The sequence below is a fragment of the Bufo gargarizans genome, chromosome 10 (genome assembly GCF_014858855.1).
Source record: "Bufo gargarizans isolate SCDJY-AF-19 chromosome 10, ASM1485885v1, whole genome shotgun sequence".
Taxonomy (NCBI): domain Eukaryota; kingdom Metazoa; phylum Chordata; class Amphibia; order Anura; family Bufonidae; genus Bufo; species Bufo gargarizans.
The window spans coordinates 47,487,108-47,502,600 of record NC_058089.1 but is presented as its reverse complement, the minus strand read 5'-3'; the positions used below and the strand labels follow the sequence as shown (position 1 = coordinate 47,502,600).

The window sequence follows — 15,493 nt, the reverse complement described above, 5'->3', positions numbered from 1 at the left end:
CTGCATTCCCAGTTTGGAAGCGGCGCCTACTTGAGACAGAACTGAGGGATCTCCATTCTTGAGATGGGTGCACAGATGGGACCTGCATCTGTCAGTCATTTACGGATTATTCTGTGCATTTGCAGTAAATATTGGGAATACCCCTTTACTTTCCCAGTATTGTACCAGTGCGGTAATGTCCACCACAGTATCTTGTTCAGAATCTGCAATTTCTGGCAAAAATAAAATTTTCTGTCGCTTCACTCACAAAGAATAGCAGCTTGTCAGCAGATAAGGGTTTGTGTGGCAATGTACTATATTGGAGAGTCTATAATTTTCTATTTGTATATGGCTTTTATCTGAAATGTTGGTACAGGGAGAGTATTGCAAATTCAGCTCCGGAATGCCTTTTCTTAAGACCTTTTTCTTAATAAAAAGCATGTATCACCTTTCTACAGGATACCAACCTGTGAGACCCCTGCAATCGCTAGAAGCCCCATTCCAGAGGAATTTAGAGCGGTGGTCACACATACATGCTGCTGCTCCGTTTAACGTCTATGCAAACCGCCATCTCCGTCAATTCCATAGAGATTAAGAGGAGCCACGGGACATGTGACCCCCGCTTCATTAAGACTCTTCGGGAAGGGGCCTCAGAACCACTATTGTAGTGATTTGTGGGGTCCTAGTTGTCGGACCCCTTTGGATAGGTGATAAATGTTTTTTATGCGGTGAACTCCTTTATTGCAATTGCTAAAGAAATGGAGAATCTCTGTCTAATAGGTGTCTCACCCATTAGATGTAACCTGCCAGTTTGGGTAGAAAGCACCACTCTAGTCAACAGGCTGTGTCTGATCTTGCTGCTGTTCTGGATTCCTGGGGATAATGTTTAGCTGCAATACCAGACACCACCAGTGATCAAGAGTGGAGCTGTTTCTGTTATCTAAATATGGTATTGATGCAGAGGGACACCTCCCAAGGTCCCTCCTGTGTATATATTGTACAGTAGTTTCATCTGCTCTGATAGAAACACAAGGTAAGTGACGCATTGCTCACATGTGTATGAGACGTCAAAATGAACCTACCGTATTTCCTGCACACACTCGAGACAACCTTAATTATTTATATAGTGCCATAATTGTGTATGTAATAAATATATACAGTATACACCCGTATTTTTCGGAGATGCACCTAGGTTTTAGAGGAGGACAATAAGAAATATTTTTAATTAGACCTCAGATCAGACCCCCAATGCCCAATGTTAATCGGACCTTGGCTCACAGCCCCAATGTGACCTCCATGTCTCATTTGGTCAGCCCCCAGCCGCAGATCACATAAAATAAAAAATCCATTTATCTCTCCTGCTCCGGACGCCGACGCTCCTTACCTCCAGCGCTCTCTTCTTCCTGCCATTGGCTCTGCTGTTACCCGACGCGCACAGCGTGCAGAGTACAGAGCCCGGGGAGCACTGCGTTCAGCGCTTCCCGGTCCTCCGGTACTAATAAGCGCTTCCATAATGGAAAGCGCTCATTAGTAGTCGCTCCATAAGATGCACTGACATTTTTCCCTCACTTTGGGGGAAGAAAGTGCGTCTTATGTGTTGAAAAATACGTTATGCGTGTCTAATATAGATCTCAAAATATATAAGGTATTTAAAAAAAAAATGATATATATATATATATATATATATATATATATATATATATATATATAGAGAGAGGATATGAAAAATGGCGGCACTGACTACTCCACGGGAAAAATAGGGTGCACGTTCCAGGGGAATCGACTCCTTACCCCAATCAATGGATCCGGAAAAAGGACGGCACACCGGTCTTGAAAAAGTAAAAGTGGTTTTAATCAACCTTGCGGTACAACGTTTCGGCTCCAATACTGAGCCTTTCTCAAGCGAGAAAGGCTCAGTATTGGAGCCGAAACGTTGTACCGCAAGGTTGATTAAAACCACTTTTACTTTTTCAAGACCGGTGTGCCGTCCTTTTTCCGGATCTATATATATATATATATATATATATATATATATATATATATATATATATATATATATATATATATATATATATATATATATATATATATATATATATATATATATTCTCCTTCTAAAAAAATTAGCATATTGTGATAAAGTTCATTATTTTCTGTAATGTACTGATAAACATGAGACTTTCATATATTTTAGATTCATTACACACAACTGAAGTAGTTCAAGCCTTTTTTGTTTTAATATTGATGATTTTGGCATACAGCTCATGAAAACCCCAAATTCCTATCAAAAAAAATTAGCATATCATGAAAAGGTTCTCTAAACGAGCTATTAACCTAATCATCTGAATCAACTAATTAACTCTAAACACCTGCTAAAGATTCCTGAGGCTTTTAAAAACTCCCAGCCTGGTTCATTACTCAAAACCGCAATCATGGGTAAGACTGCCGACCTGACTGCTGTCCAGAAGGCCATCGTTGACATCCTCAAGCAAGAGGGTAAGACACAGAAAGAAATTTCTGAACGAATAGGCTGTTCCCAGAGTGCTGTATCAAGGCACCTCAGTGGGAAGGAAAAAGTGTGGCAGAAAACGCTGCACAACGAGAAGAGGTGACCGGACCCTGAGGAAGATTGTGGAGAAGGACCGATTCCAGACCTTGGGGGACCTGCGGAAGCAGTGGACTGAGTCTGGAGTAGAAACATCCAGAGCCCCCGTGTACAGGCGTGTGCAGGAAATGGGCTACAGGTGCCGCATTCCCCAGGTCAAGCCACTTTTGAACCAGAAACAGCGGCAGAAGCGCCTGACCTGGGCTACAGAGAAGCAGCACTGGACTGTTGCTCAGTGGTCCAAAGTACTTTTTTCGGATGAAAGCAAATTTTGCATGTCATTCGGAAGACAAGGTGCCAGAGTCTGGAGGAAGACTGGGGAGAGGGAAATGCCAAAATGCCTGAAGTCCAGTGTCAAGTCCCCACAGTCAGTGATTGGTCTGGGGTGCCATGTCAGCTGCTGGTGTTGGTCCACTGTGTTTTATCAAGGGCAGGGTCAATGCAGCCGCTATCAGGAGATTTTGGAGCACTTCATGCTTCCATCTGCTGAAAAGCTTTATGGAGATGAAGATGTCATTTTTCAGCACGACCTGGCACCTGCTCACAGTGCCAAAACCACTGGTAAATGGTTTACTGACCATGATATTACTGGGCTCAATTGGCCTGCCAACTCTCCTGACCTGAACCCCATAGAGAATCTGTGGGATATTGGGAAGAGAAAGTTGAGAGACGCAAGACCCAACACTCTGGATGAGCTTAAGGCCGCTATCGAAGCATCCTGGGCCTCCATAACACCTCAGCAGTGCCACAGGCTGATGGCCTCCATGCCACGCCGCATTGAAGCAGTCATTTCTGCAAAAGGATTCCCCACCAAGTATTGAGTGCATAACTGAACATAATTATTTGAAGGTTGACTTTTTTTGTATTAAAAACACTTTTCTTTTATTGGTTGGATGAAATATGCTAATTTTTTTAGATAGGAATTTTGGTTATTTTATGAGCTGTATGACAAAATCATCAATATTAAAACAATAAAAGGCTTGAACTACTTCAGTTGTGTGTAATAAATCTAAAATATATGAAAGTCTAATGTTTATCAGTACATTACAGAAAATAATGAACTTTATCACAGTATGCTAATTTTTTTAGAAGGACCTGTGTATATATATATATATATATATATATATATATATATATATATATATATATATATATATATATATATTATATAATAATCAGGGAAATGATGAAAATGGAGATTTGATCAAATCCCTAAGGGAGATGATCAATTCACGGAAGATGATGTTCCCTAAAGAAAGTAAGTGATTTGATCATCAAATCCCTTAACTGTTTTAGTGAAAAGTTTTAATATTTTTAATAGAATATTGTTTAGATATTAAAAGTATTTATTTAGTAAAGCATGCATTAATAAATGTAGAGTAGGTAATACAATAGTCATTGAAACACAAATTATTAAAGAAAGTAAGTGATTTGATCATCAAATCTCTTAACTGTGTTAGTGAAACGTTTAAAGGGTTTCTACCACCAGAAATACCGTTATGTAGCTGACTGATATAGCGATGCGCTGATGTCAGCACTACATAACAGTATGTTTTTTACCTTTCTCCCTGCAGCTGTTTTGGTAAAAAAAAAAAGCACTGTTATAATATGCTAATGAGCCTCTAGGTACTCCGTCCACTCACCCTTCATCCCGCCCAGGTCCCGTTCTGCCCGCCCCGCTCATCTTGATTTGATGTGACTGTTCGCAGCAGTGTTGCCTAAATCCCGCGCCTGCGCCGTTCACTTCTGTCTTCGGCGCAGCGAGTGAAGGCTGCTCTCCTGGTGCCCGCTATCTCACTGTGACATAGTCGGCGCAGTGAGGAATCTGGCACCAGGAGCGCATCATTCACTCACTGCGCCGAAGACTGAAGTGAACGGCGCAGGCGCGGGATTTGGTCAACGCTGCTGCGAATCGTCACATCAAATCAAGAGGAGCGGGGCGGGCAGAACAGAGGACCTGGGCGGGATAAAGGGTGAGTGGACGGAGCCTCTAGGTGCTGATTTTACGCCCACATAGCACCTAGAGGCTCATTAGCATATTATAAGTCCTTTTTTTTTTTTTACCCAAACGGCTGCAGGGAGAAAGGTAAAAAAACAGTTATGTAGTGCTGACATCAGCGCATCGCTATATCAGTCAGCTACATAACGGTATTTCTGGTGGTAGAAGCCCTTTAATATTTTTTAAAATCAAAGTTGTTTTTTTTTTTTTTTAGTACCTACTTCCATAACATCGTGTTTTTTTTCCATAATAGTACTGTTTGTGTCCGTTGTAGTTTAACTAGTGGTGCTAATTTAGGTGTTCCACCTGCCATAATAGTATATACCTAGAATCAGGGGTGCCGCTAGGGCCTTTTTATCAGCGAACTGTGAGAGCTATAGGATAAAGGACCTTTGATGACATCTTCACCATGTTACCATTAATATCGCAATATTACTGGTCACATGTCTATGAGGTAATCAAAGGTCCGTTGACTTTCTTATATTTGTGGTCGGATCGGCTATCAGAAAGGTGACCCTAACCTATCTACAACAAGCAGTGGAGTTATGCCATAACTGCTGTGGTAGGGCAGCCTAAAGGGGGCCACCCTAATGTGAAGTGACTGTAAGATTGGGTGGGTGGGTGAAATCGGCGTCAGCCTGGGCCCACAGGTGCCTATAAATAGCCTAGTAATCAGCCAGCCTGGGCCCACAGGTATGTAGGTATAAATAGCCTTGTAATCAGCCAGCCTGGGCCCACAGGTGCGTATAAATAGCCTTGTAATCAGCCAGCCTGGGCCCACAGGTACGTATAAATAGCCTTGTAATCGGCCTCCCCTCCCACAAATGCAGCAATATATTTGCTTAATATATATTAGATTTATGCAGATCTCTATATATAAAGTATATTTTAAAAAAAATTATATAATTTTTTTTTTTTTTTTATAAACGTGGTGGTTTTAGCTTTAAGAGGACCTATCGTGTGATGCAATAGTCTGTATCATCTTTCACATATTGATATTTTTCATTGTGGTAATATAATCCCACCATATAATGCCACATTGCAACTCAGCCTTATGTATTCTACAGGAGAAGAGCTCATAAAACTGGGTCCTGAAGACGAACAGGGCTGGTGTCGGGGACGTCTCCGCTCTGGGAAAATTGGACTTTATCCCGCAAACTACGTGGAAGACGCGGAGTCCTGAGTGTGAACCAAACCTTGAGCGTCCTCCGAGCCGTGTGCGTGTGCGCCCCAGATCCTCCTAAGGACAAGGGGGGGCCAACCCATGAACATTGGATACTTCTAGTGAATCCATTGCTGCTTTTACCATATTATTTTAGACATGCAGTTACATATATATATATTTTTTCTTAATAAAAATTACCCAGAAAATATTATGCCTGGCTGCGCTCCTGCAGCGTTGTGAACCGAGGATGTGCGTTGTAAAGTTTCATTGTGAAGAGTGCAGGTGAGCTAGCTTGAGTCACCCAAATGTATATATCAAGAGTCAAAAACACACAAAGTGCTTCCTCTAAACCAAACCCACTACGGTATGGGGTCGGTATGTTGTCTCTGTCGCCCTCGGGATCAGCAGGCCAGGCCAGGCCTTGCTTCCTCAGTTAAAAGACGGGACAGCCTTAATTGGTCTATTTATTTATTTTTTTCCTGCCCACATTTGCACAGAACAAATACTAGTCACCCTCTTAGGGTGGATGAAGGTGTTTTTTTTCCAAAAATGATGTTAACACTTTGATGTCCAAGGGTCGGAATTGTGTAGCAGCTGGTCTCCGGGCCCCTTGTAGGTACCCAGGTGACATGTATGCTTCCCTATTAGCAGGGTATGTTTTTAGGATTTTTCCTGCTGGACACCAATGTTGGGATGTTTGATACTTTTGTAATTTTCAGGTTTGAGGGTTTAGTTGAGTTGTTGCCAGAGGTGGAGATCACTCCCTATATTTTAGAACCCCCCCCCTCCCCCCGCTACAATATTTCATCTTTTAAAGTCTCTCTCGAATTTCGTGAGGCCGACGGGTTCAGCATGAGACTTGTGAAGCACTATGGACAGAGAAGAGTTCAAAAATGTTGTGCCATCTCATCATGCAAGTGACCTTATTGTGAACAATGTATTTTCTATTTAAATGATAATAAAATCCACATCGTTTTTACCCGAGGTGTGTGATGGTCTCTGTAGATTCCCTTTATTTTGGCTCAGAAGGAACATTTTATGTGTAAAAGGACAAGTTATGGGGCCTAATTGGCGTTTTAGTGAATTTTATTTATTAAAGGGGTTGTCCGAGATTTTGATATTAATGGCCTAGGATCCTCAGGATAGGTCATTAATATCAGATTGGTGAGGATCCCGACACCCCTGCCAATCAGCTCTTTGAAGAGGCCGGTGAGCATTGTGGCCCGTCACAGCTTACCAAGCACAGCGCTGTAAATTGTATAGTGGCTGTGCTTGGTATTGCAGCCCATTCACTTGAATGGGACTGAGCTGTGCCCATGCCATGTGAACGTCACTACCCTAGGGAAGAGGGTGCTCAGCGGAGAGCTGTGGCCTTTTTAAACAGCTGATTGGCGGGGCTGCCTGGAGTCGGACCCCCCACTGATCACATATTTATTAACTATCCTGAGGATCAGTATCAAAATCTAGGACAACTCCTTCCCCTTTTTAAGGCTACTTTCACATCTGCGGTTTAATTAAACGGTTCACTTTTGTCCCCATTCATTGTCAATGAGGACAAAACTGATCAGGATGCACAAGTATGCTTCCGTTTTTGTGTCCAGTTTCGGCATGAATGTAAGTCAATTGTGCTGGATCCGTTTTTTTTGCTAGCGAAAGAACTGGATTCGGTGCCCATTGACTTACAATGATTTTCACACCGGATCAGGTTTGTTACGTTTTGATTTAGTACAACCTGATCCGGATGTATTAAATGTCATGCATCCATGCAATTCCGGTTTTGAGACCCTCTGCCGGATCTCAAAACCTGAATTAACAACGCAGATGTGAAAGTAACCTGACTCTCTAATATTGCTGTATCTGGCCCTTGAGTTGCTCACAGTTTAATTTCTTTAGCTTGAACATGCTTTAGGAAGCATTATATAGGAGACCTATCGGCTCTCCTGACGTGCGTCTTAGTAAGGCCTCTTGCACACGGCCGTGGCCGTATTGTGGGTCCGCAATTCACTGGGCACCGGCTGTGTGCATTCAGCATCACGGATGTGGACCCATTCACTTGAAAGGGTCTGCAAATCCGGAGATGCGGAGCGGAAGCTCTATGGAGTGTTTCCGCTAGGTTCCGTTCCGCAAAAGAATAGACCTTGTTCTATCATTTTGCGGAATGGACGGATCGTGGACCCCATTCAAGTGAATGGGTCTGCGATCCGCATGCAGCTGCCCCACGGTCAGTGCCCGTGCATTGTGGGCCGCAATTTACGGTCCGCAGTACGGGCACGGCCAGTACACTGTTGTGTGCAAGAAGCCTAAATGAGTATATCCAATGTAACCATTCTGTACCATCATTACTTAGGATTCTGCATTGTGTGGTTCCTCTGTCATTTCCCTTTAGAAATGGTAAAATTGACAACTGGGCATTAATTTGGGGTCGTGTCCCTACAGTTGTGCTGAAACTGTGTAAGAGATGCTCCCCTTGGACAAGGGAAATGGCAACGGCCAGTTGGTCTATTAAAAGAAAAATTATATATATTTATTTATTATAGGGTGTCCATACACATAAGAACAGTCGGTGAACGAGCCGCGTATCTTGTGTATTGAGGCTGCGACTCTTCCCTCGCTACAGCTGCTGATTGGGTGGGGGAAGGATCAGCATGTCGAACTTCAACATGACCGATCCTTTCCCTTCATACTAGTGGTGGTCAGCATTATTTTGATATGGCTTTACCGTGTAGACAATGAGCGTTTATAAGAAGTGGATTAAAAAGTGATTGCCAATATGCGTGAACATCGTGGGGTCGGAAGGGTTAAAGTTATCGCTTAGTTTGCAAAATTCCTAGAAGGAGCTGCTCAGTGGGAACAGTGCCTCCTAGTGGAACAGCAGGATAACGAGGTTGTAGGCAGCCAGAGGATTGTCGCTCCTTACTACTGAACCAACGCACCCCTGATAGGTGAAGGATTGGGGGGGAATAACTAGCAGGTACTTTCTAAAATCTTGGAAAGCAGATGATAAAATTCAGAAAATGTATTTTTTTTTTTTTGGGGGGAGGGGGGTTGCCTTGTGCCTGTGCTGTAAGCTGTTGGTAATCTCTTCAAGCATGCTACAAGTAGGGCAAGCAAAGATTACAAGCCCATTCTTGATCCAAATACGTAGTACGGTCGTTAATAACATGCTTGTCTGCAGTCCTTTTTATTGCTTATGGAGCTTCTGTCCTAATTGTTATTTAAAGGGACACTTTGTGTAGCTTCACTGCTTAAAGGGGTAGAGCCATTTCTGCCTATAGGATGGATAGGTGGTAATTGCAAAATCGGTGTGGGCCCGAGTGCTGAGACACCATTGATTGCCAGAACTGGAGGCTAAGGGGGTTCTATGTCCGAGGCTATGGTTGAGCAGACGTGTAATGTTCCATTCAAAGTCCATGGGACTGATGAAGATAGCAGAGTGCTGTATACAAGTACCAGTCAGTCCCATAGACTTTCAATAGAGCACCAGTGTGCACGTCGACCCCCTTCTGTGGATAGGGGTTAAGTTTGTATTGTGGTAAAATCTCTTTAGGATCGGCCAGAGCAATTAAAGAGTGCTCCGCCCTGATAATGGAGAGAACTGTGCAGCCATCCAGTTACAGTTGGCAGCTGTCTGCATTCAGCTTCCTGTTGGAGCCTGGAGGGATGAGTAACCACTGGACCACAGGTAAGCTTTAACCCATCCATGGCCTTCAACCAGGACTTAAATTTTGACTGGGACTGCTGTAGACCACCACCTACATTAACCCTTCACTGGCCTAGACCTCAAGCTATACTGATTAGAGATGAGCGAATTTCATGTTATGAAATTCGTTCACGTTTCGTTTGGTGGTAAAGGATGAATTGCGTTATGGATTTTGTTACCACGGACCATAACGCACTTCTATGATGTAATGCCTTTGGAGGCTTTCTGTTATTCATTCTGCCATAATAGAAGTCTATGGGCTGCAAAACGCATCCGTCCCGTTTCCGTTATGCAGGGGAGTCCTCTCCTGATCCTGAGTCCTCTCCTGCATGACTGAAACGGGACGGATCTATTATGCAGCCCATAGACTTCTATTATGACGGAATGCCTCCAAAGGCATTACGTCAGAGAAGTGCGTTATGGTCCGTGGTAACGAAATCCATAACGCAATTCACCTTTTACCAGTAAACTAAGCGTGAACGAATTTCTTAACCTGAGATTCGCTCATCTCTAATACTGATATCAATTACTTTAATGCCTTAACTCTACAGTACCCAAGAACCTAGAGAAATTGGAATTAACACATTGACCTAGCTCAGTGATGGGCAAACTGCGGCTCTCCAGCTGTTGCAAAACTACAACTCCCAGCATGCAAAGACTGCCTACAGCTTTCAGCCTATAGCAGAGCATGGTGGGAGTTGTAGTTTTGCAACAGCTGGAGAGCCGCAGTTTGCCTATCACTGAGGTCCTAGGTCTATGAACATTAACCCCTTTACTGCTAGAGATCCCCAGGAATACTCCGCTCTACCACCAGGGCAGCTGAAACTATAGTATATGGAAATTAATACCTTTTTACTGTTCTAGAGCACTAAGGATACAGCTATCGCCCCCTCACTGCTCTAGATCACCAGGGATACAGATATTAAAGGGGTTTTCTATGATTGGGGAGAAGTATGGCACAGGCAGATGAATTAAAATAAGCATTACTTTCCTGTTGACTTGCTCACCGCCCCACTGTTGCCAGTCTGATTTACGTGGCTTCAGCTTTCACATCTCATCCAACCGCTACAGCCAATTACTATTGGTTGCAGTAATCACATTGCCATCCCCAGCCTGTGCCCCCAACCCATTTAGCCCCATCAGTGCCCTAGACTACCAGAAACGCAGAACCTTCTCTGTACTAGACCTGGATCCAGTTCACTACTATTTGCTGGGATGCTATGTGGCCTGTATATCACACTGTTTTGTAGCGAATTAGGGTGCCATGCATTGTTTATTTAGTGCAGTTTTGTGTTGCCCAGCACCCCTGTTCCTTAACTGCCCCGCTCAATAGTCCCATAGGCTTAGAGAGCACATTGCTAGCCGTCTGAACTGCCAAGCACTATGCCATGCACAGGCTGCAGCTGGAGTGCAACCTTCAGCACTCCAGCTGCCGTGAAACTGCAACTCCTAGAATTCACACTTACTCCCATAGAAGTGAAAGGAGGATTCTGGGAGTTGTAGTTTCAAAATGGCTGGAGTGCCGGAAGTCTCTGATCCCTGTTCTAGCACCACTGCACTGGAACTGGGATGCACGTGTTCACACATTTAAGGGCCCTAGCATGAATATAGTAGCGCCCCCAGGGTAATGCAGCGCCCGGCCCCAGTGTTTATTTTCTCCTGTAGTTATCCCCCTCCTCATGCACACGACCATATGTATTTTTCAGTCTGCAAAACATGGCTGACGTCCATGTGACAGGCGCGTGCCCATACCCTGGACTATATTCCTACCATGACCCATGCTGTAATTGTGAAATATTTTGGCCATGATTGTATTGAGGACAAATTATCCCATGTATGACCAGCGAAGTGTGAATATACCTCAAGAATACTCACGACCCGACCCACCTGTTGTGCCAAGTATCAAACTCTGCTCCACTACTACAGCAGCAAAGAGCCCAATGAAACAGCGCCATCTGTCGGTTATCTGTGTAACGAACGCTCATTTTCATAGGTGTACATATAGCCACATTGCACTTGCTATGGGGCCCACAGGTTGAGGAGGACCAATCAGGTGCAAGAACATTGTACCTTTTTTTGTGGGGAATAACAATATGGCAGCTTTTTGCTATAGTGTGGGATTTATGATATATGGTGCTATTATATATACCTATAATTTCTGCTTCTTGCGCTAGATAGTGGGGGCCCCATCTTAGGGCCCTTGCACACGACCGTATGCCCTCCAAGATATGCGGGCCATATGTCCCAGAGTGGCATTGATTACAATGATGCTGTGCACGTCGGGCCGCCTGCGGGGCTATTGTGCTGCACACATATGATCTTATGAGTACAGGAGAATAGCCCAACGGGCGGCCCAACGTCCACAGCATCATTGTAATCTATAATGCTGTGTACTCCTGTGCGCACGAGCAATGCCGCTCCGGGACATATGGTCGTGTGAAAGGGCTCCTATTCTGTTATAATTTATCCCTTCCTTCAAAAATGTTATATTTGATTTTCTGTATTTTACATTATATACTCATCATTATGACATAAAAAAAATCCACCATCTTTCCACACCCACTGAAATACATAGCTGCACCCTCCCACCTGCAAAAAGGAACACCAAGATGGTGGTGACTAAAACGTCCCAACGCACATCATGTGTCCTGCTGCCAACTGCTCCCATTTGGTAGCCCCGTTCCGAAATCTGTCCGGATTCAGATGAACGCGTTCAGCTCTGCGTGTGTCCAGTTTCTGCAGGGTCTCAGGTACGGCTCCTACGTTGCGTTGTGATATGGAAGTACATACATGCATGAGGTCTGCTAGCGCACGTGCAAATCCACAGCAGCATATGTGTCTTGTGTGTATATATATATATATATATATTGTAAGCGTTTCCGTGTGTTTCTGGGTCAGTGCCTTATAGGACATGTCCTATCTTTGGCCATATCTTGCGAATCATGGACCCATTGAAGTCAATGGATTTGCACCGCAATGCATAGAGCACACGGCAGGTGCCCATGTTTTACAGAAGCACAGTTTGCAGTCTGCAAAACGGACACAGCCGCGCTGTGGTCATGTGAATGCGTCCTTAGACCTTATCTCTGCGTAGGCGTCACTCCTGGCTTTAGCTAGCAATCACTGATTGAACATTGAGGCCTCCTGCACACGACCGTATGGCTTTTTCAGTGTTTTGCAGTCCGTTTTTTTTTCTTCCGTTTTTCTGTATGGCATATACAGTACTTACATAGATAAAACTGGGCTGGGCATAACATTTTCAATAGATGATTCCGCAAAAAACGGAATGGAAACGGAAGACATACGGATGCATTTCTGTATTTGTTCCGTTTTGTTTTTGCAGACCCATTGACTTGAATGGAGCCACGGAACGTGATTTGCGGGCAATAATGGGACATGTTCTATCTTTAAATGGAATGGAAAAACGGAATGCATACGGAGTACATTCCGTTTTTTTTTTTTTTGCGGAACCATTGAAATGAATGGTTCCATATACGAAACGCAAAAAACGGCCAGTAAACGTGGAAAAAAACGGTCGTGAGCAGGAGGCCTGACTGTAAGAAAGCGGCCTAATGGCTCATGCACACAAATGTATCTTTTTTCAATGTCCGTTTTTTTTTTTTTAGGCCTGTATGCGAACAATTCACTTTAATAGGGCTGTAAAAAAAAAAAAAAAAAATGACTGTGTCTGTTCCACAAAAAAAAAAATAGAACCTGTCCTATAATACAGACAAGGATAGGACTGTTCTATTAGGGGCCTGCCGTTCTGCAAAATGGGGAATGCACAAGGCCAATATCCGCAGTTTGCAGACCACAAAACATCCAATGGTCGTGTGTAGTGTTGAGCGAACTTCTGTTTTTAAGTTTGGTGCACAAGGTTCAGGTTATTTAAAGGGGTTGTCTCATCATGGACAATGGGGGTATATCGCTAGGATATGCCCCATTGTCTTATAGGCTGGGACCCGCACCTATATCGGGAACAGAGCCCCGCAAGGTGGTGGCTGGAGGACTCTGGTCCGGACACCACCAAACCAGCTCCCCATAGAAGTGAATGGGAGCGTACTGCACATGCGCGGCCCCCACTCCCATTGATTTCTATGGGGCTGACGGTAATAGCAGAGCCAGTGCTTGGCTATTTTCGCTGGCCCTGTAGAAAATGAATGAATGGAGGGCGGCTGTGCATGAGCAGTGCACGCTCCGTCACTTGCGGGGCTCTGTTCTCGATATAGGTACGGGTCCCAGCGGTGGGACCTGCAGCTGTAAGACAATGGGGGCATACATTGTCCATGATGAGACAACCCCTTTAAGAATTTTGTTACCACGAACAATAACTGCTGCTCCCCATAGTTCCCCCCCCCCTCTCCTGCATGCAGACTGCTCCCATAGTTCCCCCCCCCTCTCCTGCACGCAGACTGCTCCCATAGTTCCCCCCTCTCCTGCACGCAGACTGCTCCCCATAGTTCCCCCCTCTCCTGCACGCAGACTGCTCCCATAGTTCCCCCCTCTCCTGCACGCAGACTGCTCCCCATAGTTTCCCCCCCTCTCCTGCACGCAGACTGCTCCCCATAGTTCCCCCCCTCTCCTGCACGCAGACTGCTCCCCATAGTTCCCCCCCCCTCTCCTGCACGCAGACTGCTCCCATAGTTCCCCCCCCTCTCCTGCACGCAGACTGCTCCCCATAGTTCCCCCCCCTCTCCTGCACGCAGACTGCTCCCCATAGTTCCCCCCCCTCTCCTGCACGCAGACTGCTCCCCATAGTTCCCCCCCCTCTCTGCACGCAGACGTGCTCCCCATAGTTTCCCCCCCCTCTCCTGCAACGCAGACTGCATCCCATAGTTTCCCCCCCCCTCGCTGCACAGGCAGACTGCTCCCATAGTTCCCCCCCCCCTCTCCTGCACGGCAGACTGGCTCCATAGTTCCCCCCCCTCTCCTGCACGCAGACTGCTCCCCTAGTTTCCCCCCCCTCGTCCCCAGACCGGGCTCCCCAGAGGGTGGCCCCCCCCCCCCCAGACGCTCCCATAGTCCCCCTCTCCTGCACGCAGACTGCTCCCCATAGTTCCCCCTCCCTGCACGCAGACTGCTCCCCATAGTTCCCCCCCCTCTCCTGCACGCAGACTGCTCCCCATAGGTATCCCCCCTCGTCCTGCACGCAGACGGCTCTCCCATAGTTCCCCCCTCTCCTGCACGCAGACTGGCTCCCCATAGTTCCCCCCTCTCCTGCACGCAGACTGCTCCCCATAGTTCCGCCCCTCTCCTGCACGCAGACTCCTCCCCATAGTTCCCCCCTCTCCTGCACGCAGACTCCTCCCCATAGTTCCCCCCTCTCCTGCACGCAGACTGCTCCCCATAGTTCCCCCCTCTCCTGCACGCAGACTGCTCCCCATAGTTTTCCCCCCCTCTCCTGCACGCAGACTGCTCCCCATAGTTCCCCCCCCTCTCCTGCACGCAGACTGCTCCCCATAGTTCCCCCCTCTCCTGCACGCAGACTGCTCCCATAGTTCCCCCCTCTCCTGCACACAGTCTGCTCCCCATAGTTCCCCCCTCTCCTGCACGCAGACTGCTCCCATAGTTCCCCCCCCCTCTCCTGCACGCAGACTGCTCCCCATAGTTCCCCCCCCTCTCCTGCACGCAGACTGCTCCCCATAGTTCCCCCCCCTCTCCTGCACGCAGACTGCTCCCCATAGTTCCCCCTCTCCTGCACGCAGACTGCTCCCCATAGTTTCCCCCTCTCTCCTGTACGCAGACTGCTCCCCATAGTTTCCCCCCCTCTCCTGTACGCAGACTGCTCCCCATAGTTTCCCCCCCTCTCCTGCACGCAGACTGCTCCCCATAGTTCCCCCCCCCTCTCCTGCACGCAGACTGCTCCCCATAGTTCCCCCCTCTCCTGCACGCAGACTGCTCCCATAGTTCCCCCTCTCCTGCACGCAGTCTGCTCCCCATAGTTCCCCCCTCTCCTGCACGCAGACTGCTCCCCATAGTTCCCCCCCTCTCCTGCACGCAGACTGCTCCCATAGTCCCCCCTCTCCTGTACGCAGACTGCTCCCC

General features: G+C 46.3%; 1 protein-coding gene across 8 annotated transcripts in view; it reads left to right on the top strand.

Moving 5' to 3' along the window:
• Positions 1 to 6,727, top strand: part of PACSIN3 (protein kinase C and casein kinase substrate in neurons 3) — a 70,375-nt gene extending 63,648 nt beyond the window's left edge. For all 8 annotated transcript variants that reach the window (XM_044269384.1, XM_044269389.1, XM_044269390.1 and 5 more), the window contains one exon: positions 5,651 to 6,727. In XM_044269384.1, coding sequence (XP_044125319.1) covers positions 5,651 to 5,766 — 116 coding nt within the window. In that variant the 3' untranslated portion in view covers positions 5,767 to 6,727. The remainder of the gene's footprint in view (positions 1 to 5,650) is intronic.
• Positions 6,728 to 15,493: the final 8,766 nt, after the last annotated feature.